Here is a 23,841-nt window from a genome sequence, read left to right as displayed (position 1 = left end):
CTGGTGGGATGGGGTGACTCCAAAGAGAAATCCCACAGACAGTGGCAGGGCCAGAAGATCTCGCTGCTAGTGAATGGCGCGCTACTTCTCACTGCCAAGAAACCAGCTGATGGGAGGCTGAAGAATTCAGGACTTAAATTTCTTTTTTTTTGTTTTTATTCCAATTCAATCAAATCAAGTCCAATTCAGAGTCTCAACAAGTTGAGACATTTCCGATCCAAGCTGATTGGAGTAGGTATAGCTCCTCCTCCTCCAAGGCTTGATCTCATTTGCATCTTAGCCAAAAGGCCGAGATGCCGCTTTTAAAAATTGCATCAAATGAAGCTAAATGTAACCTAATGACTTCAACCAAGCATAGCATGTCGATACTACACTTGATCTTTGACTAAGGAAAACTTTCAAACCCGTACCTCTTGTATGGGTGGAATTCTCCAAAGCTCCCACTGGCAGGTTCAATGGCAAGCAAGGGGGATGAATTCAGCAGGAGGCCCAGAAATCAGTTTTACATGATCTTTCATTGGTATTCGCCATGGTGGATTGGGAAACTCACTGGAGGTTGGTGTGAAATCTGGGATGCAGATGAAGGCCAGACCATCCACACCTGATTCTCTGCAGTGTCAATGAAAAAACAGACTGGCATGAAACATGTGGCATGCTGATGTTGGGGCTCAACTGAACAATGCCTGGGGCTGCCTCTGGAGTTAGTGATGGAAGCCACCAGAAACCCTGGACCAGGGGGGTGGGGGTTTTTGCATAATTAACAAGGTCATGACCAGAATAATCGGTGTGTTTTCCCGCTGGCCTTTGCAGCGGGAAACAATCCATGTTCCAGCCCCACCAGGGGACTTAGACCCAGGATGGGGGAATTCCACTCTACATTAAAAAAATCAACACTATTTTTATTAAAAATTCTTAGAGCATAATATTAATAATAGCACCTTTCCTATGGTTACACCATATCACAAACTTCAATGTCATCACTGAACATGCAGTTATTCAAATTATATAAGTGAAATCTGACTGAACAGTCAAATGTATGCAGTGCTCCATAATTAATATCAAGTTATAATTTAAATTCCATCCAAGCACAGCAGCCAGAGATGGGTTACATATTCTTCACCGTCTTAAAGATGGCTATAACTCAAGTTTATGGTGTTTGTATTCTAAAACATTAAGAAGTAGGTATCTATGAAAATATATTTATGAATGATAATTTTTTTTTCATTCATTAAAGCACCATATTTCATTACAGCTTTTTCATTCTGCAAAGATTGGCTGATTAGCTTTGCATTCTTTCAATTTGTAGACATGAGAATTAATTTTTTTGTGCATTTTCCTCATTTTCACAATATTCTTCCTTCTCTCATACAGTTGATTTCTTGTCATTAGCCCAGGTGCAATCTACTACACATTAATGGTTGTAGGAAGCATCACAAATTCCAGCAGACCAGATCTGGCATTCTGATCTGCATCTCTAACAGGAGTTACCAAATAATGATCAGAAGTGAAAATGCTGACCAACTGTCTAAAGATCAAACTTCCAAAATTCTAGGTCTGCACAGTTTAGCTGCCCAAAACAGGTGAATCTATGTGTTACTAATATTGAGATGTATGGTATAATAAGAATTGTTACTTTTAAAAATATAGCACAAGGATCATTGTAGTTCTTTAAAATTTATGAACTAAATATTAAAATAAATACAATCCACAATTTGAAACAACATTTCTTGAAATCTTTCAAATTTTACCTGGTAAAATATTCATGGAAATAATAATTTATATCTTTTGGTTCTGTTTACAAAAAAAGCAAAAGCTTGAACACTAATCTGACCAGAAAGGGATGTACAGTTGGCATGAAATTTGTTTCAAATTAATGGAAAAGAAAGATGCAAATTATAAGGGAGATATTGTGAGGGAGTTTTTTTTTCACAAAAGCAACATTATTCCAACTGGTCATTACTGAAGCGGTTTAGTTCAGAGACTTTAAAAGCACTGATGAAAAGGGAATACCTATTTCTTAGTTTTAAAATGCACACACACTTTTTGTATTCAAATTGAAATCTTCATTTTGCTTTACAAAGCATTTTGGCCATAAATAGCTTAAATTTAACTCAAAAGCTAAGGTCACAGGCTTTTTCTTACTACAGGATTTACTCACTAACCAGTCTGTAAACTATTGAGAATTGCAAGAAATTTGTCTGTACTTCTGTAACAAAAAACATTTCTCTTCCCGTTATGAGGTGTTATATTGAGGTGTCAGTCCGTCTTTGGGCTCCATGCTTAATTTTTTAGTCAGGCCTCTTAGCCGTTAGCTTTTCCTGAGGTATCTACAAGGCAGCTTATCTGAAAGTTTGGTTCATGAGTGCCAGAAGGCCACGTCAATAGGCCTTCAAACCACGTCCGGGGGCCAAATGTCCTCAGATTTCCGCTGAAGCTTTAGCCTGGGGTTGTGCAGGGCCCAGTTTTCAGATGGTGCCATGAGGAGGCACAGCTGAGGACTTGCTGATATTTTTAAAATTGTTGCTAGACAGCAGTGTAGGGTGAAAAAGAGGAACAAACTAACATACAAAAAAGGTTCAGATGTTAATTCTCTTAACCGTCACAATGGACACACCACATCGACCTAGTGAACATGTCTAGATATGTCATCTTCCCAGGGACCCCTACAACGAAGCCTGTGACAAACATAGTGCTTTGCATTCCTATGAGTCCAACTAGGGAGGTTTAAGGGGGAACCCTGATATTAGAGCAGTCCAGCATCTGCATCTGCATAAACTTTGCCTAGATTTGGGCCTTGGAGAGGGCACTCTAGCTTCACTGCAGAGCAATCATATAACATGAGAGATAGCAGTTTAAGAGAAATAAGCCCAACTCGATCAGCGTAGAGAATATTCGCTATGTGACATTGGGAGGGACCATCTTAATCCACTGTCCACCTACCTTGCGACAGGTAGTCCCTGACAAAGGGCTGACCCAACATGGTTCATCTGCTCCCACGGTGCTTGGAGCTTAGAGTATTTGCCCAAGTGGATGGAATCAATCACATAGGCAAACAAACAAAAAAGAAAGAATTTGCCAACTCTTTGACTGACAAGCTGGAATGTCAGGACCATCTACACAGAACTGATAAGATGACTTCCAGCTGGTCAACAACATTTGTAAGAAAGTTGCAATCGACATGGAACTCAACAGAATGAACATCGACATAGCAAACCTGGCCTCTTGTAGAGATTCTAAGAGTGAATTACTGAAAGTAAGAAGTTACACATTCAGCTGACGGGCAAAGAGTTTAGATAAAATGCGTGAGCAGGATGTAGGCTTTGCTGTAAGGAACTCGCATTCACTCTGGAGGCTGACTCTTTGAGAGAGTTTTGAAAGAGGTGAACAAGCGCTTTAGTAGAGGTGCTTAACAAAGATGGCAAAAAACTGTGTCTCACAGGATGGAAAGCTGCCACGGAATAAGCTGCTAGAGATAGTCGAATTTTGAAAGTTGAATTTTTACATTTTAATATATCAAAGACATGCATTATAACAACTTATGACAAACATTTTGGCAAATGTGAATCAATGAGTTATCGATCAGGACACTATGTCCACGATCGGCAGATTTAAACACATGGGGAAAGTTGGTGCCTTATGCCACTGAAATATTAAGCACATTGCATTTTTATGCAATTAATTGTCAATCAGTACAACTAGCAATTAGTTTTAATATTTCTGCATTTGAAATACGATAGACTTTATAAGCTAGTTATAGTTGTGGAACATTAAAAAAACTTAACCCTCTACATCATGAAGCAAAAGACTTCCTTCAACTGCAGGTGGATTCAACCACATATTCACATCATTACTAATTTTATTTCTGCATGCATAATGTCATGTGACTCAGTCCCTGCCTTAGTTCGCTGGCTGCTGAAACCTTCACTCACGTTCCATTCACCCACATTCACTGACCTAAATTGGTTCCTGGTTAAGCAACATTGATTTTAAGATTTTCATCCTAGTTTTCAAATTCTTCCATGGCTTTGCTTCTATAATCTGTATCTCTGTAATTAAGTCCTACAATTCTCCCAAGTATCTGCACTGATTTTAATCTCACCACCACTGGTAGCTATGCCTTTAGCTGGCAAAGGCACAAGACTCTGGAACTCGTACTCTAGTTCTCTCTTCCTGCTTTAAGATGCTGACTTCAGACCATTTGATCAAGTGTTTGGTCAACTGAAGCGATATCTCCTGAGTGGCTCAATGCCAAATTTTGCTTTAGAATGCCCGGTGAACAACTCTGGGATATTTTATTACATTAAAAGGCGCTATATAAGTACAAGCTGTTAATGGATCTCCACTAGGACTGAATGTCAGCAGTTGCAATGTCTTACAAAATAAGTGAATGCAAGTAATTGTAGCTAGAACCATAGAATCCCTACAGCGCAGAAAGAGGCCATCTGGCCCATTGTGTCTGTACCGACTCTCTGAAAGAACATTTCACCCAGGATCTCCCCTCTGTCCTATTCCCATAACACCACCTATTTACCATGGCCAGTCCAGCAAACTTGCACATCTTTAGATTGTAGAAGGAAACTGGAGCACCCAGAGGAAACCCACACAAGAACAGGGTGAACATGCAAATTCCACACAGTCACCCAAGGCTGGAATTGAACCTGGGTCCCTGCTGCTGTGAGACAGCAGTGTTAACCATATTCTACCTTGCCCACCCATACATAAATTTGAGCAACTTTAATATATATTTCTGATTCTCAGTCTGAAGAAACAGGCAAAAACATTTGCTTTTCTTTCAGCTTTTTTTTTGAAACAACGCAACAAAATTGGAACTTCAAGGTAACAAATGTATATGACAATGCCAGCTGTTGTTGTATATATTTGTAAATCTCCTATCATGGTAGTCACCTTGAATTATCAAAATAGAACTATTAAACCATGTCATGTGTAATACATTATCATGCCCATTGTTACTGAATAAATCAAACTTCACCTATATAACGTGGAATTGTGAAATCATTACATCAGTGCTTTGGGCATCAACCATTTATTATAACAAAAAACTGCAAATCAGGTATCTTGAGTATAGATCCCTTATCCACCCATTTAATCTTTATTTTTCTTTCAATAAACACAAACGTTTGGCAGGCAGAAGCAGGGAATTAGGGTAGATGTGAGTTTAGCAGCTGCGATAGAGAGTTTGTGGTTGTTCTGAGAGAATAAATTCTGACTATGACACTGGAGAATAATAGCATTAGAGAGTTAAGCGTTTGATTGTACCAGGAAAAGACTGGAGATTGATGGCTCTGGATGGTTGGAATGTATAGTTTAAGTTGATTCCTGAGGTCAATCAATAGGGGGAGGGCCAGCTGAGTGGAAGTGCCTGAGATCAATTTTCCTCCCAATATTTACTTTTCTTTTCAGTTTACAGTGTAGTGATTAGAAACCAAAAACATCTATTATTTTTAAAACATGTAAATTGGGCTCAAGGCCAGTAGTAAAGAAGGGCTTTAAATGTTTACATAACAATGACACAACTCAATATTTGTATATTTACAATAACCACCAGCACTAATAGATTAGCGCTTCCAAGTGGAATTTTTTAAAATAGTGGCTCTAACCAAAACTCTTTGCATGGAGTTGATCCAAATTTGAAGGCTTGTTCACATCAACCATTCTGAAAACCTGAAGTTTTCAAAATGCCATCTGTAGATGACTGCAGTTTTATGGAACCAAAGTGGTTTAACTATGTGATTGCAAACTCAAGTGAAATTTGAATGAGACACACTACAGTTATTAGACTGCAATTCTTGTTTTGAGAGACCAAAGCAAGACTCCAAAAACAATTAACTCACTTACAAAAAGTTCCCTCTTTCATAATTTATTAAATATACAGTATTGGTCTTTTCTGGCTCATAAAATATTTAATCTCTCATTCCAAAGTCAAACAATTCTACTTAACCAACAGTTCATAGAAAGAGCTCAGTACCAGGGCAATCCTTGAGTGAATATGGCACTAAGGAACTCGAGCAAAACGAAAGGCACAGAGGTTTCATCTCAACCAAACCATCTCTAACTTTAGCTTCTTCAATTACCTTCCTTCTATCATAAATGAAGAAGTGGGGTCTTTGTAGTTGAACGGTATGGAATTCATACCACACAGCCTGTTGCAGAACTGGAATTAGATCTAGTTGACATCTTAGGCACTCATTAGCCTCTGACAACAGCAACTGTCTACTTTTGCATCACATGACTGCAGCTACAGGTTGAAAAGTAGCACATGATATTTATGGCATTCAAAGTGTCAGGTCATGACTCTCAGTCAAGAGAATTCTCTGCCATTTCCCTTGACCTTCAATTGCTGTTTCCTCAGCCAGCAACACTTCTGGGGTCATCACTAAATAACGTAGAGGCTGGGGGCTTCAATGAGTGGCTCAGCTCCTGACTCCTCAAAATTTCTCCTCCTTTAGAAGGTTTAGGTCAGGAGTGTGATAAACGACCTGCGTCCAAGGGATGGAGCGGTAACATTCAAGAAGTTCAAAACCACTCAGGATAGAGAAAAGATAGAAAACATCAGAATTTGTAAAGAAAGGAAAATGTTGATCCTTCATCAGAACTGGACACTGCAGTTTGCTTGATCAATGCCTCTGCCAGTAGACTCAATATCTAACCTCTCTACCACTTGGGCACCGACTGTAGTATACCTTAACTACAGGATACACTGCAGCAACTCACCAAAGTTACTTTAACAATACTGTTCCTCCTTTGTAACCTCTATCACCAAGGAGGAAAAGAGCAGCAATTTGTGGAAACGCCACCACCTCCAAATCTCACACTGTTCCAAGTTGGCACTATATAATTTTTCCTTCATCATCAGCAGGCCAATATCCAGCTGGTTCCCTTCAAAGGCTTTCTACCATCTACAAGGTGCATGTCAAGAATGTTGTAAAACCTAACACTTTCACAATAACCCAAGAAGCTTAACATTATTGAGGACAGAACTGTTTATTTCATTGGTACCTGTGATAATGTAAATGTCTACTGTCTTGCTACCAACACATGATGCACTACAAGGTTATTTTGGTAACACCTCCTTCCTTTGCAACCAAGATGAGCAAGGATGGCAATGTTGTGGGAATACCATCACTTCTGCAAGTTCTCCTAAATCAAACATGAACTTGATTTATATCACTTTTCTTTGATTATCACCAGCCTGAAATATCCTAGCTATCACTGTGGAAATACACCAGAGGGTTTCAAGGAGGCAAGCCATTGCCTTCCCAGAGAAACTAGGAATAGGCCTTATTGGGGCATGGTCAACATCCAAAAAATATAAAACAACTTTTCAAAATATGTATCTTTCTTGGACAGTTTTCAGCCAAACAATTTCCATTGATAAATGGCAGACAGCAAAAGAAAATTAAAATATAAACATTGCTGAATTCCTGAAATAAAAAATGCTTCTATACCAAAAACTCATGTTTTTGGTATAGAAGCATTATCACAGTCCTTAGAGGATTAAGAACAATCCTAAAATTTGTAAACTAAGAAGCTTAATTTTTTTTGCCAGTATACTGCTCGTAAGAATATTCTATTATATTAGTAGCACTTCAGAAGTTTCTGCTTGAATTTGTATCACAACGAAGAGGAGAAATATATTACATAGAAATATATTTATAAGTAACAGCAATAACTTACTCTAATCATTATTTCTTATTTTAATTGGACGAGGAAGTGTGGAGATGTTATGTATTAGTCTTAAAAATAACCCTAAGAAAGTCTTTAGTGTTGAATTGTTTTGAAATGTTATTGCAACTTAAACTAGAGATATAACTTATGAATTTTTTTTAAACCAGGTAACTATCATAGAAGCAGAAATCACTCCTGACATTTTGTGGTGACTATACATTGTGCAACAACTCTGGATATTAGTTTGTCTAGTTTATTTTTCATCTTCCTAATTTTCTGGCTCTTGCATGCCAGAATTTGTGTAATATTTGGAAATTCCCTTGCATCAGGACAAGACCAAGATAAATTGGCATGAAATAATGGAGAAATCACATCAGATTCAAGTCTGTGGTACAAGTTTATATCAAGGTATTGAAAGGTCAGACTTTGTTACTAGTTTATAGAAATGAGAGAGATATTAATTCTTTCTTGCACAGTACATATTCACCTCAGCTTGAGGCTTAGAAAAAAAAGAGTAACTAATCTAAACATTTGCCCTGACCACCTTCCTCCCAAGGAAAACTAAGGAGAAAAAGCCAGAAACCAGTTGGACTCAGTGAAGAAAAGTTTAGGCTGTTAATTACGTGCAAAATTGTGTTTAGTCGTGGGCAGATGGTGGGCATTAGCCAGGGATTCATGTGTGCCCCTAAAAATAGACACTGACTAAAGCTGTGGTTGCTAGTTTAAGAGTAGCTTGTTTGCAATCTGTAACTGTAAATAAATGCTTATAAAAAGGATAGGTTCCCATCATATCCTTCACCAACTGGATTTTTAGATTACGATATGGACCAGCAGAATGTCTTTCACACAAACCTTGCTCAAAAAGATTAAATCTAATATGTTTAATTCTAAATGGTTCCTTTTAAAGAGGAATAACTCGTCTCCATTTAACAATTCTGCCATTCATCATAAAGTGCACACAATTACTGATGACATCAATCCTAACATCATAACCATTCTCCCATTTTCTTCAGTAAGTGCTGATAATGGTTTTGCTTTTATTATTTACAGCTCCTTTCGACTCATTTTTTTCTTCGTTATCTCATTACCACCTGGCATTGCCTCATACTATCATTCCTTTTGCCATTTAAGCATCCCTGCCTTCCATCCTATTACAGCTCTTTCCATTTGTTATTTCCTCACCTCTCCACTTTTTTCCTGCCTCTGGACTTGTTCAAAATCTATTACATTTCTAACATGTTTCAATACTGATGGAAGATTTCTCTCCACATATGCTGTCTGAGCTGCTGAGCATTTTAGGCATTTTTTAAATTTTGACATTAGTAATTATTTTCTTGATCAATAGCCTTGCTGTTGATAACACAACTCTGATATTCCTATGATTCCATTGTTAGTAAGAAATTTACCATTTTCTTGGTCAACATAACAAATACAAAATACGTGAAGTACTTCAACTTGGTAGCTAATTAAAAGGATGTGTTAGGTTTGTGTGGGCGGGGACCAAAAAAGATAAAAGATAACATCAGTTTCACTGTTAACAGTTAACATTTCTAGAATTGCACAAACAATTTCCAAAGAGTTATAATTTCAAGTGGCTGTGCGCTCGGTTAAAAGCAAATTATTGTGGATGCTGGGAATTGGAAACAGAAACAGAAAATGCTGGAAGACCTCAGCAAGTCTGACAGCATCTGTGGAGAGAGAGCAGAGCCAACAAGAGAGAGAACAGAACATGTCATCTAGGCTTGAAACATTAGCTGTTCTCTCCCCACAAGTGCTGTCAGACCTGCTGAGATCTTCCAGCATTTTCTGTTTTTGTTGCATGTTAGGAGTTCTGTCAAATTGCTATCTTATTGCATTTAAGTATCCGTGTGTACATGTTTTCTAAATGTATGTACTACTTCTTTGATAATATCCTTTTTAACAATAAAATAAGTTAGGTTGAATTACTTACCATCATCAAGTGTGATATCCTGTAGGCCAATGGCCTGAAAAGGCAACTCGCTATCCTCCGGTTCCTGTTTAATGTTCATTGATGCTCTCTCTGGTGTTGAAAATGGTGAAGGATCACACACATTGTGATGTGTCAATGGAGGAGGTGCGGACAGGCCTCCTAAGCTTGTACTTAGTTGACCAAGCTGTGGTGAGGTTTGTCCAGAGTGTGGAGAATGTCCCAAAGAGTGAGCTGCTGTTGGAGATGAAGAAGCTGGACCTGAATTTGGAGAACAGTACATTTGCTGCATTTGTTGACATCCAAGGCTGATTTGAAGTGGACCAGCTACATCAGGCTGATAGGATAATTTTTCATATCTCTGGCTAGAAACAGAGTTCATGGGAAGACCTGGCTGTCCATTATACATCATGTTAGATTGCATAGGCTGATAAGAAGGCCTGATAGGTGGAGCTGGTGTTGGGAAGGACTGGCGACTCAAGGAAGGCATAATGGGACATTCTGAACCTGGACTAATGCTTCTTCCTGATAGGTGTGGCATACATGTTACTGTTGGAGAAATCATTGGTGCATACGTTTGCTGCATTGGAGGGCCAAGGTTCCTCTGTGAAGCAGATGCCAAATTTTCATGAAGGTGGCCAGTGTCTGAGGAAGGCAGCTGAGATCCAACTTGGTGTAGACCAGATACACTAGCAGTATGTGCAACAGGCATTGGAAGGGTAGGAATTGTGGGCAATTCCAATTCATCACTATGCTCCATTTTAATTAAAACTGTGAAGAAAAAGAAAAGACAAATTAATTGCAGGCATACAGAATAATATCTGCCATTAATGCATTAATACACTCACTCTCATGATTTTTGTTGATACCATGGTCTCAGGTTAGGACATGGTATCTTAAGTATCAACTCATCTGAGTTGGCTAACATCCAAGACAAAAGGCCATGGATTCAAACTTTATTGTAGATTTAAGCACATATTCTGACACATCATTGCAGTACTGAATGAGTAATGCATTTTCAAATGTGCAATTATTCAGCTGAAATGTTGAACAAAGCCTACTCCAGTGATCCCATGACACTATTCGATGAGGAGTAAATATGTCTCCTCTGAAACAACAAACTAACAACAGGACAATTAGCATTCATTTCACTGTTATTTTGGGAATCTAGCTGCTTACAGAGTGACTGCCACATTGACTGAGATAATATCACTTCAAAAAGTGAATTCTTGCATATGAAGTTTTACGCCATATGAAAGGTACTATTGCAATGATGCAAATCACCACAGTCATGAAGTGTTATATAAATACAAGTCATTTTTTTAATCACTCAGTCTCTAAGCCCAAATCCAACTGGTCATTTAGTATAACGATCATAGGCAATGAGAATTAACAAACTATATAAACAGTAGGACTGAACTTGATTATTCCATCTTGTAACATCCACACAAATGTATACTAAGAGACCAGAGAGATCAAGATTCTTGATTCCTACAAGACCTTTCTCTTTAGCTCAGGAACACCTAGGCCAAAATAAACATCCTTTCTCTGATCAGTGAATTCAGCACAAATCAGGGACCAAATCTTCTGACCTGTGGCTCTGGATCATACAAAGGTATTTTAACCACTAAGTTATCATAATAAAGTTCTACTTAAATAGTGTAGTTTATATTATGGGAATACCTTTGCCTCTTTCAAAAACGGATTTAAAAGTCTGAAATTATTCACTGCAGTTATTTGGTTCCTGCAATCTAATCAAAAGTGCAGCTCAGCAGTACAGTGCTCACTCAATAAGACATCTGCTTAATATGTGCATACTGCAACAGAAAGCTTTTCACACCAACTCAGTTCCACAACTTATGAACATAATCTTAAACTGGGGCCACAAGATTCCAAATAATTCCCCTCTAAGTTGCATCTCTGACACACATTTTCAACGTATATTTTAAATAAAGAAAACAAGGCAAAAAAATTAGCAATGCAAGACAAAAAGATGAGGGCACTTATCCTCCTTTAAGGGTATTGTTTACATATCTTCATGGCAGAATTGCAAACTGCCAAGTACAGAAGGATGACTCAAGGGGATGAAAACTTGTATTTAAAACTGCTTAAATTTTAGCTTACTAATTGAGTTTTTTAAAAAGGTGTACGTTAAAAATCATTCCATAATCACCTCACTTTGCCCCATACTTTTTCAGTGGAATTTTTGGTAAAGGTTACAGTGCAGTTAGAAACCAAAAAAATTTTATATAAAGTCAGATTTTGCAGTGCAGCCAGATGGTATCATAAAACTTGGAACATGGGTAGCTTTGTACCCATTTAAACATATCAAATAGTTTGCAACAAATGTTAACAACTGCTTTCCACATTTCAACTCTGAAGACATAAATACAATCATTTATACCATTTCTACTGCTCCATTTAAGTTTCATACTCACTGGAAGTTTAATTGTTTTGATATTTTAAAATGAAGTTCCTCTCCTTGTGCACGTTTATGAATCGGCATTTACAAATGACTCCAAATATTTTATAAGCAAATGTTTTTCCTGTTTCATTGAAACACAAATAAAAGTTCCCAATTGTAGTTTTCTAGAAAACTTAATGCACATTTTTTTTGAAAAGCACACCAATGGATCTTCCATAGCATTGCTCATTTGGTTGGAGGATATGTTTTGTTATAATGACAACAAGGTTGCAACATTAGTTGATGTTCGGCACCATTGTGCACAAGGAAGGGAAATATATCTTTATTCCTATGATTTTAGTAAAATGTTAGTGCATGGTCCAATCTCCTACAGTCATGTACTTGGAAAAACAATCTGGCAAACTGTGTCTTTTGCATCCATGAACAGCACATTTCATGCTAAATTATTTGGCTTTGTTTCAGATCTCCTGTCAAAAAGATATTATAAATTACTCTCCTGGCTACCAACTCTAATGATTTCATTACATAAGTGACAAATATTCAAGAAAGACAATGCAATAGCAGTCATGTTTTCATAAGCTGGTAAAATACCATAAAACACTCTATTTTAAAGGTTTTCTAAAATTTGAGTTTCAAAAAAAAACTTATGACAAGGTGTAGTGTGTAAATCTTCTAGCTTTGCAGATTCTCCCCATGTAATTCATGAAAAGTTTCTCACATTTAAAGCAGAGAAATGTGTCGCTCCCAAAAGGAAAGGGAATCAAAGCAAATGCATGAACTTGCTAACAGACTGTCAAACAAATGATCTTCCAGACCTGCAGCAGTTAAGCTGACTTCTTTTCCAAGACGGAATGGTTTTATACGGCAAGTAAAGAGGAATATGAAGAGGAAGGGGAGCTGTTTTTGGAGCGAATTTGGGGTGGGGGTGGGGCAGAGCGAGAGAGGGAGAGAAAATAGTTCTGAAGCAAGGGAAAGTAAATAACACAATTAAAATTAAAATGCAAGGAAAATAGCTTTGCTTTAAAAGACAATGCTAATTTTGTGGTATCATTTTTAGCCAGTTTCTAAAATAAACCAGTCCTCAAAACAGATGATTTGAGACAAGTAACCCAAAACATTTGGCTGCTTCACTTTAAATGCTCAGATGACAGCTCAAGCCTACACATTTCACACCGCTTTCCCACTACCTTGGGTGCCATACGCCCACGTGCACTGTTGTTAGTGACAAACAATTTGCGACAAGTTCAAGCCTCAGCTTCTGCCAGTTTAGCAGAAGACCGTGGTTTACAGATAATAACTGGTTGCTGCTTAGCAGCACAACAAGCCACTTCCTGCCAACACCTGTCCTGATCCATCATTGGTCCACTGAACAGTTGTTGCAATGAAAACAGGAAACACATCAAGTAGACTGCATTATGAGCACTCAGCTTTGGTGAAATATCTCATTATTTTACAGCTCTATAGTAATGTTTACTGTAGGTAAACATTATCACAAACAGACAAAGTACGGAATTTAAATTCTCTCCTCTCAGCTGGAAAGAAGGAGTGTAGCTAAAATTGAGTTCTCCATTTCTTGCCAATTCCCTCCTTCAGGCTGCTGATTTAAGTACAAGGTGAGAGAGGCTCATGATGGATTCTTGCTGGCCCCATAGCCTACTTACAACCTTAACGGCATCTTTACTCATTTTTTGGATTTAAACAGGAAAGTGCCTCCAGATCCCAACACCAAAGTCCTGATTTCTTCATGCTTGGGCTCCCCACTTTCCAACTTTGATATCATCGCAACATTCCTCCCATCCTAACTCTCTGTGATAGCAAATTTATATTAGCTTATCACTGGCCAATCCATGCCCCCCATTCCTTATATTTTTGAATATTTCAACATTGTTCAAATTGTTTAATTGCAATAAGTTTAACACTAACTATCTTACTATTCAGAAGTGTTAATTTTATCCATCAAGAACAAAAAGTTGGAAAGCAGCAATAAGGCATATAATCGAGGTGTTCTGATAATTTACTCTATGAGACCAAAATTTAAATTTCAACCTTTGACACATTGATTTACTTCTCCATAGGGGAACTTTCTTAAGTAAATTTATATCCACTATTGGTACTGATGTGCTGACTAGATTTTGCTGTGCTACATAAAAATGTCATTATCAGAGTTTTAGGAAGTAAAACATTCTTGGCAAGATATTCATTATAATATATACCTTTTCATATAAAATTAAGAGCTCCCAGTATCACTCTTGAGTTTATCTTAAATGATACTGATCAAGGTAATATTGAGTTTGAACTTTAGTATGTACCGATTTAGCTAATTTCAGCAAAACAACGATGGATATTATAAATTGATTCAACGTCTTTGCATGAGGGTACTTGGTCAGAATGTTTCCCAGCCATTGTCTGTCAATATAAGCACATGTCGGCCTACAGCAGAATTTGGCTTGGCACTGACGACCTCCCTCCTACCCACCGGTCAATGAGCTTACTGCACTTCCTGTTGCAATTCATGAATCATAATTGTCTGGCACTCTTCTGTACCATGTCAAATGTCTGAACACCAGCAAACAATTAACTCTCAGAAGCGTAACGGAAAAAACTGGCATGAACATTATAGGATCATCCAATCACCTTATCTTCCAACTGCACCACCAATAACAGGGTGAGAACAAGACAATAGTTCAACTACTCCCTTGCAATCTAGCCTAACCACGCCATGGTTTTCATTGTTCAGACTTGATTAAATGGGGAAGAACTAGACCACTACATCAAATTTTGCAGTCGAGTATCTCGCATTTGGGGACATTGCAGGCATCAACACACCCAAAGTGCAATGGGATAGCCTCGTCCTGGGCAAACCACCTGCTTGATCATGGTTTCACCCCTACCAGGTAAGCAAACGCAAGATCAACAGCTATTGATGGTGATTTAACTGTCTGCTACAACAACTTTTCTCTCCCTTTAAATATTTAACCCAGGACTCCAATTTTTTTGGAATGGGAAGGCAGATACAATGTGGTCAACTTGAGTTTTAAACATAAGAAAAGTTGCTACACTATCATTTATCTAACTTGCACCTATATATTGTGTCAGAATTTATTTCAAATGGTGAATGAACAATGCTAGATGTATTAGACATGCCCTGTTCAATTTTATTTCCTTGAGGTTTTGCAAAGCGATTTGCTGTAATTGGGATATTGCAATGGCATGGTATCCTCTACAGGACATCTGGGATCTGTGGTAACAACACAAGCAAATGGATCTTAAAACAACTAGACTGAAAATGTGTTTATAAACAGCACAGATTTGGAGTTAAGAAGTGCATGTTGGAATATCGAATACATGTCAAACCAGATACAGAAAATGAAATAAAGCGAATACAAAGATTGGATTAAGTGTTCGAAATTGAGGAGAATTAAGATTAAAAAATGAAATTGGGATAAAGTAAAGAAAGGAGATAAAATGGGATTGATAAATGCAACAGTCTGAAGGGGTGTTTTGATACATGAATTAGCATACCAGTGAGAAATGCTAAGTATTTATCTATGTGACTAGGGGAAAACAATGGGGTGTAGAAGGGGTGACTTTGAAGTGGAGCGATAAGGAAATTGGCACTTATATGCTAACAGCTGGTCCACAGGATGACTAACAATAAAGGGAAAGAATGATATATCCATTGCACAATAACTGCAGAAAAGGGTAGAAACAGCCAGCAGCATAGCTACACCCAAGTCTTGTCCAAAATGTTATTGCTAAAAGGCAAATGTTTAAAATTCAAAACTTGAACAGAGAAGATTGTGCTTTCACTGAAACTGAAGTTTTCCCAAATGTGGTCAAAGCGTATTAATTATCTACTAGATTTAGCTCACTGAGTTACATAATATTGGATGTTGTTTCAGAAAACTGGGTGTCTCAGTTCAGAAAACGAAGATAGTTACGAATAAAGGGGTACGTTCATGTAAAAGTGTGCGTGTATCGCCATCAGTGTAAAGTGCACTGTTCTTGTGTAGTCTTTCTTATCATGCTTGAATTGATTTATTCGTGTCAAATGTATTGGGATACAATGAAGAGTATTGCTTCTTGTGTACTATAAGATAAAACATACCATTCATTGAGAACATGAGAAAGAAAGGAGAGAATGCAAAATATAGTGTTGCATTTACAGATAGAATGTTAAGAAAGATCAGCTTAATATATGGTAGGTGAATAGGGCCAATCTGCCTAATCTACACATCTTTAGACACTAAGGGAAAATTTAACATGGCCAATCCATCTGACCTGCACATCTTTGGAGTGTAGAAAGAAACCTAGTCATATCTAGGGTGTAGAGAAAGATCAGCTTAATATATGGTAGGTCCATTTAACAGTCTAGTGGCAGCAGGGAAGAAGCTGTTCTCGAGTTGGTTGATACATGATTTCAGACATTTGTATTTTTTCCAATGGAAGGTGGTGGAAAAAAGTATGTCTGGGTTGCATGGGGTTCTTGATTATGCTGGTAGTTTTTCCGGGGCAGTGGGAAGAGTAATGGATGGATGGGAGGCTGGTTTGCGTGATGGATTGGGCTATGTTCACAACCCTTTGTAGTTTCTTGTGGTCTAGGTCAGAGCAAGAGCTATACCAAGCTGTGATACATTGGAAAGAAGGTTTTCTACAGTGCATCTGTAAAAGTTGGAGAGAGTCATAGCTGACATGCCAAATTTCCTTAGCCTCCTGAGAAAGTAAAGGCATTGGTTGGCTTTCCTAACTGGCATGCAAGGACCAGGACAGGTTATTGGTGATCTGAACACCTAGAAACTTGTGTTTTTATTTTAACTAATATCCTTAATAATTGATCCAAAGTAACTGGCCTATTCCTCCCTGTTTAGATCTTTTCTCACACTATTCCAAATTGAAAATATGCACCACAAAGAACCAGTGTTCCAAGTTACCCTTCTGCGTTTTGGGATGCCCTTGCATTTAGCATCAGCAGGGTTCTTAACATGAGAGAAAGAAAGAATTTTTTTTTTTAATTCCAAAAACAACTAAAATCTAAATACTTGTAAAAGTAAATTTTCATTGTGCGAAAGAGATTGTTTGCCGGTAATGGAGTAGTTAAGGGGTGTCTTAAGACTAAAATGGAAAGTACGAACAATGTTAGCTTAGCCCATTTTACATATAATTAATAGTGAACACCATCAGTCTGTTATTTTAATGGTAAATCCTGGCCCAATCCATTGAAGATGTAACTACATTTCTCAGTATAAGCAAAAGAATCTTAATATCATAAGTCAATCATTTCTTAAATATTCTCTTTTGGTCTTTTTTGCTTGAAAGTAGCAGCAATTACCATTTCAAATGTCATAACTCAACGAGTTGCTGCCAAACCAAACAATCTATCTGCCAGCACACACACAAAAATCAGATTCTAAACTGTAGAGTAGAAAGAAAAATAACCACATATGCTGGAAATCATCGGGGCTTCTAATTTCTGCTGAACTCTTTGTCCTCATATTTCACTTAATATTTGGGTTTGCCATGATCATATTCATTTTCTCTCAACCCCATCATTCTTGGCTTTTCCTGAATAAATGCTACAAGCAGGTTTTCCCAACATCTGCAATGAATCATCAATGAACATATTTTCCTTAAGAGAACTATAAATGAGATAACAAAGCTATCCCATTTTTCAGACATTGAACTGCTGGGCAGGGGAGATCAATGTTTGTTACAACCCATCATTCTACCCTGCTTCTTGGGCAACTTTCTTTTTATTTGAAGACCAAGTTGAGATTCAGTACTGAAAGGGCGATGTATATTTCTTAAATATTGCACTTTATTGTAATTTTACTGAACAGAAAATACAATTCCCCTTGTTTTTGCAGTGAAAATTAAACCAACTGAATGAAATGATTTACCTGGCATATAGGTGAAACGTTGGGACTGACTTCTTTTTCTCTTGCCATTACAAACATAAAATTGAACTTGAACTGCAGATGTAATATTTTTATTATGGTATGGAGGGACTTCCACAACAAGGTTAACCTGAAATAAGACAACTTCAAAGAATAAGTTCATGCACCATCAACTTCCCAGTTTTTAAACTAAAAAAAAGTACATTTGATGATTATTAAGATTGCTTTCAAATTGTGATCAGCAAATTAAGTCCAGCTGTAATAAAACTGCAACAACAGTTCTTGGTATCTTTCATGATTCACCTCACTCCTTAATGAATGAAGGATAAATTTATGGGATGTTGGGGGGGATCAAAACTAAACATGTGGTTTTAAAATAATGAAATATCTGCCAAAGACTCAAATGGTTTAAAATTAAAGAATGCAAGTGGCATCCAAAAAATAGATTTTCCATGTAACTTGAGCAACATTTTCCAACCAGAAAACAAAGGTTTCCAATTACAAGTAGAATAATGGCAACACAGTGGAATTCAACTCAGTTTAACAGAGGTAGTAACATTATCATTGGCACAAGCCCACAATTTCTAATATCAAGGAGATTAACATTTTGAAGACACTAGCTAATTTTGATTTTTGAATTAAAATGCTAAGAATACGATTCACTTGCAAAAATACTATGATTAAGATGTAATGTGGGGGCTTGTAAAATTCTCCAGTGCCACAAAGCACCAGAAATATTGCACATAATAAAAAAATTTCAAGGTTTAATTTTCTCTTACTCAAAATTGGTTAAAAGTCAGCTTTGAACTTGGGTTCAATTCCCTTAGCCCAAACAGTGATAAACAGCATTAGAAAAAAAGTCAAAAAGACCAAAATCAAGTCACTCTAGATAAAGGAGGAAATAGATCAGGATTGGCTTTCATCTTCACATTCATGCAGCTCAGCATCATTAAGACAAAACTTATAAGAGTTTACTTTAATTTTCTAACAGTCATCCAAACTGTGATAAGCAACCACTCAAAACATCAAGGCTGTCTAAATTATACCATACTGAATAACATTAAAAAAGGAAAATTAAATATCTTACCCCTTGAAACTTCTCCCTGATAATTTTTCCTTCCACCTCCCATTGAGGGCGTCCATCTGTAGAGCACATTAGAGCAAACTAAGAATTTATCAACAAAAATGATTTTGCATTCGTGCAACTGATAAGGGCCTGCAACACTCAGGCACATGGGCACAAACGGCCTTTTGAATTGCTGTCTTTGTGATCAGTAGTCTCATGCACTCACACAGGAATATGTCTTGTAACCAGCTTATATTCACTTCTCTTCAAGATGGCTGGTCAGAGTACTTGAATTTTTACATTGTACACAGACTCACACTCACACATGCTAGGCACACATCTCTGACCAGCACGCATATCCAGACATATGCACAGACATCCAGGCTTGTATTTATATAGTGCGTTACCATATTTTTCAACAACTATTTAGTGCATAGTATTAGCTCAGACAAAAACAATTCAATAACTGAACACCACATTTCGTAATAATGTAGTGCAACGGGATCTTTACTGTCTATTTGAGAATGCTTTGGTTTAATGTCTTATTGGAAGGATATCATCTAACAATGGAACAATTCCTCAGTTTTGCAGCTATCAGCTTAAATCACAGGCTCAAGTCCATGAGAAGATTTTGAATCCAAAACCTTTTGAATCCAGAACCATCCACTATCAATTGAGGCAGACTGGTTCACACAATTACAGGAATAGTTAACTCAGCCCAAACCAGGGATCAAAATGGGATTCTTCTAGTTTATAAGAATCAGTGCCACATATTAGGTAGAATAAAGTCACAATGACATACATAATTTTTAAAAATATATTGTTTTAGTTACAATTATTCATGTTGCATTTGAAGTATTATCTTCGTTCAGCATTGCATTTGTTTTCAAAATAATATAAGAACATAAGAAATAGGAGCAGGAGTAGGCCATCTAGCCCCTCGAGCCTGCCCCGCCATTCAATAAAATCATGGCTGATCTGAAGTGGCTCAGTTCCACTTTCCCGCTTTCTCCCCATAACCCTTAATCCCCTTGCCTACCAAAAACCTATCTACCTGCGTCTTAAATATATTTAGCAAGGTAACCGCCACCACTTCAACGGGCAGAGAATTCCAGAGATTCACCACCCTTTGAGTGAAGAAGTTCCTCCTCAACTCTGTTCTAAACTGCACCCCCCCCCCTTATCTTGAGGCTGTGCCCTCTAGTCCTGCTGTCCTTTCTGAGCGGGAAGAACCTCTCAACCTCTACCCTATCCATCCCCTTCATCATCTTATACGTCTCAATAAGATCCCCCCCTCATCCTTCTAAACTCCAACGAGTACAAGCCCAGTCTATTCAGCCTCTCTTCATAGTTCAACCCCCTCAACACCGGTATCAGCCTAGTGAACCTCCTCTGCACTCCCTCCAAGGCCAAAATATCCTTGCGCAAGTGCGGCGACCAAAACTGCACACAGTACTCCAGCTGCGGCCTCACCAGTGCCCTGTACAGTCGCAGCAAGACCTCCCTACTTTTATATTCAATCCCCCTCACTATAAAGGCCAGCATCCCATTTGCCTTCCTGACCACCTGCTGCACCTGTAGGCTGGGTTTTTGAGACTCATGCACAAGGACCCCCAGGTCCCTCTGCACCGTAGCATGCTGCAGCTTTTCGCCCTTTAAGTAGTAGTCCTTCCTACTATTATTCCTGCCAAAATGGATAACCTCACACTTGCCAACATTGTATTCCATCTGCCAGGTCCTCGCCCACTCGCTCAGCCTATCTAGATCCTTCTGCAGACTTTCTACACCCTCTGCACAATTTGCTTTTCCACTTATCTTTGTGTCATCAGCAAATTTTGACACCTTACACTCAGCTACCTCCTCCAGATCACCTATATAAATGGTAAATAGCTGAGGCCCCAGCACCGATTCCTGGGGCACTCCACTAGTCACCAACCGCCAATCCGAATAGCACCCATTGACACCTACTCTCTGCCTCCTATTTGACAGCCAATCCTCTATCCACGCTAACACCTTACCCCCAACTCCATGTCCCCAACTTTCTGTAACAACCTTTTGTGCGGCACCTTATCAAACGCCTTCTGAAAAATCGAGAAACACCACATCCACCGGTTCCCCTCCGTCCACCGCACTAGACACATCCTCATAGAATTCCAATAAATTCGTCAGACACGACTTCCCCTTAACGAATTCGAGCTGTGTCTGCTCTATCAAACAATTCTTCTCAAGATGCCTCGCTATTTCTTCTAGACAGATCTAGACAGTTATAATCTGTTGGTAACTTTTAATAATACACCCAATTCAACATTTATGGAAGCTGAAGTAGCTGCAAATTTACTTTAAGAAAGCAGCAGAGGAAAGCCTGGGAGTTGAGCCAGTACTTGCAGAAGAGGCTAAGGAAATGAGAAAACTTTCAATCCTTAGTTTATAGTTTCAAAATATTTTAAAGCAAGCACAATCGTATACGAGTCTTAAAAAGTACTTGATAATTCTGTCCAGGGGCATCCAGAGAATTTTTCTCCCTTAAGTGGTGTAGACTAAAAGCTGAAAAAACATTCCCATTGTGCAAGAAAGGATAATTTTCAAAAGAAGTTTGCAGTTCTCACTGGAGGAGAGGTTCCCATATATTGATTACTGATCCAGAATACAGGAGTCAAGTTCTATCACATGGAAATATTATTTGAGCTCAACACTGGTCCAGTAATGATTTATGATAAAATGTTTATCTTTAAAATATAAAATTTGCAAAATTGTTCTAAGAAAGACTTCCCAAAATTAAAAAGAATTCCTTGAAATGATTGACATAACTCATTTAACTGTATTAAGTAGTCAACTACTTAAAATATTTTGCAAATAAGCAGTTTTACTAAACTACATGTACTTATGGGGAGCCTATTAAGTTTGCTAACAGTCTGAGCTAGGGACATTATATAGCAGGACTGGAAACAATAGCAACTCAGGATGACTTTAACTTATTACTGCATCATGTAGCACATCAAATTAGAATATTCTCTGAACAAACTAAAAATTTGAAGCCACGTCTAACATCAAGTTATTCTCTATTTTCCAATTAGGAAATTTGTGTTATCTAAGCTTTACACATTTGTAATTTTATTTCCTTATTAGATAAAGCAAATTGCATTTCTTGTTTCAATGTTAGCCTCGCTGGAATGTCTTCCAGACAACTGAAAGTTTTTAATTCAATTTCACAACTTGTAAAAGTGGGATTTGTCTATAAAACCTCAGGTTTCTTCATTGACCAACATCCAAGCAGGTAACCAATAACATAACCTGATTGACACAAGTCTCAATGTCCAAGGTCAGCATTTGGGTATATTAACAGCTTTTCCCACCCCCATTTTCACATACTGATCTCCTTCAGTGATACCAAAAGATGAAACTCTTCTCAGGCATCATGAGGCTGAAGATATTTTTAGTCAATGACTTAAACATTATAGAATGGTGAAGAGAAATAGATCTTCGCCTTCCCCTCCCATTTGCCATTCAATTGGCATTTCTAAGCTTTCAATCTAAAGTCACAGTATGCTCGAATAATTGTGGCTTCACAGGAGCAAGTTAAGAACTTAAATGCCTTTGACTGAACTTACCTTGACACAGGCAGCCAAGACCAGCCCACAGTAGCTGGAAGTCCCATCACCTAAGCACATGAAATCGTCAACAAGCTCTCAATAAAGGATATATGGTGAAATTTCTTGCATCATTTTGATCATTATATAATCAAATGAATGGATGAGTTTAGTGATTATTTGTAATTTTACTTCGAGTTGGATGCACTTAGCTCTGTTGAGCCAATTCTGAATTTGTTCAGTATAGATGAGTAATATTTTGAAGCGTGCTGCAACAATTCTAAATATGATGCCTTTAAGAACATAAGAACATAAGAAATAGGAGCAGGAGTAGGCCATCTGGCCCTTCGAGCCTGCCCCGCCATTCAATAAGATCATGGCTGATCTGTCGTGGCTCAGTTCCACATTCCCGCCCTCTCCCCATAACCCTTAATCCCCTCTCTTATCAGAAACCCATCAACCTGCGTCTTAAAAATATTCAGCGAGGTAGCCTCCACCACTTCAACGGGCAAAGAATTCCAGAGATTCACCACCCTTTGAGTGAAGAAGTTCCTCCTCAACTCCGTTCTAAACTGCCCCCCCTTTATCTTGAGGCTGTGCCCCCTAGTCCTACTGTCCTTTCTGAGCGGGAAGAGTCTTTCCACCTCTATCCTATCCATCCCATTCATCATCTTATACGTCTCAATGAGATCTCCCCTCATTCTTCTAAACTCTAACGAGTACAAGCCTAGTTTATTCAGCCTCTCCTCATAGTTCAACCCCCTCAACTCCGGCGTCAGCCTAGTAAACCTCCTCTGCACTCCCTCCAAGGCCATAATATCCTTGCGTAAGTACGGCGCCCAAAACTGCACACAGTACTCCAGCTGCGGCCTCACCAATGCCCTATATAGCCGCAGCAAGACCTCCCTACTTTTATATTCAATCCCCCTCGCGATGAAGGCCAGCATCCCATTCGCCTTCTTGACCACCTGCTGCACCTGCAAGCTGGGTTTTTGCAACTCATGCACAAGGACCCCGAGGTCCCTCTGCACCATCGCCTGCTGCAGTTTTTCTCCACGTAAGTAATAATCCTTCCTACCATTATTCCTACCAAAGTGGACCACCTCGCACTTGCCAACATTAAATTCCATTTGCCAGTTCCTGGCCCATTCGCCCAGCCTATCTAGATCCTTCTGCAGACTCTCCACATCCTCCGCACAATTTGCCGTTCCTCCAATCTTGGTGTCATCAGCAAA

General features: G+C 38.3%; 1 protein-coding gene and 1 non-coding gene across 3 annotated transcripts in view; both read right to left on the bottom strand.

Annotated features, from left to right (window-relative positions):
* The window catches only part of nfatc3a (nuclear factor of activated T cells 3a), a 141,981-nt gene that overhangs the window by 30,119 nt on the left and 88,021 nt on the right, over nucleotides 1–23,841 (bottom strand). For both annotated transcript variants that reach the window (XM_080187035.1, XM_080187036.1), the window contains exons 7-9: nucleotides 19,041–19,096; nucleotides 17,957–18,083; nucleotides 9,638–10,405 (exon numbers count right to left, since the gene is read on the bottom strand). In XM_080187035.1, the coding sequence (XP_080043161.1) occupies nucleotides 9,638–10,405; nucleotides 17,957–18,083; nucleotides 19,041–19,096 (951 nt within the window). The remainder of the gene's footprint in view (nucleotides 1–9,637; nucleotides 10,406–17,956; nucleotides 18,084–19,040; nucleotides 19,097–23,841) is intronic.
* Nucleotides 14,806–14,961, bottom strand: LOC145342771 (U1 spliceosomal RNA). Its single transcript, XR_013886625.1, has one exon. It is a non-coding gene; the product is annotated as a U1 spliceosomal RNA (small nuclear RNA).

This window comes from Carcharhinus amblyrhynchos, chromosome 4 (assembly GCF_965287045.1).
Source record: "Carcharhinus amblyrhynchos chromosome 4, sCarAmb.v2.hapA, whole genome shotgun sequence".
NCBI classification, from domain to species: Eukaryota; Metazoa; Chordata; class Chondrichthyes; order Carcharhiniformes; family Carcharhinidae; genus Carcharhinus; species Carcharhinus amblyrhynchos.
Note: the sequence above shows the minus strand (reverse complement) of the source record. Positions and strands in the feature narration are given on the sequence as shown.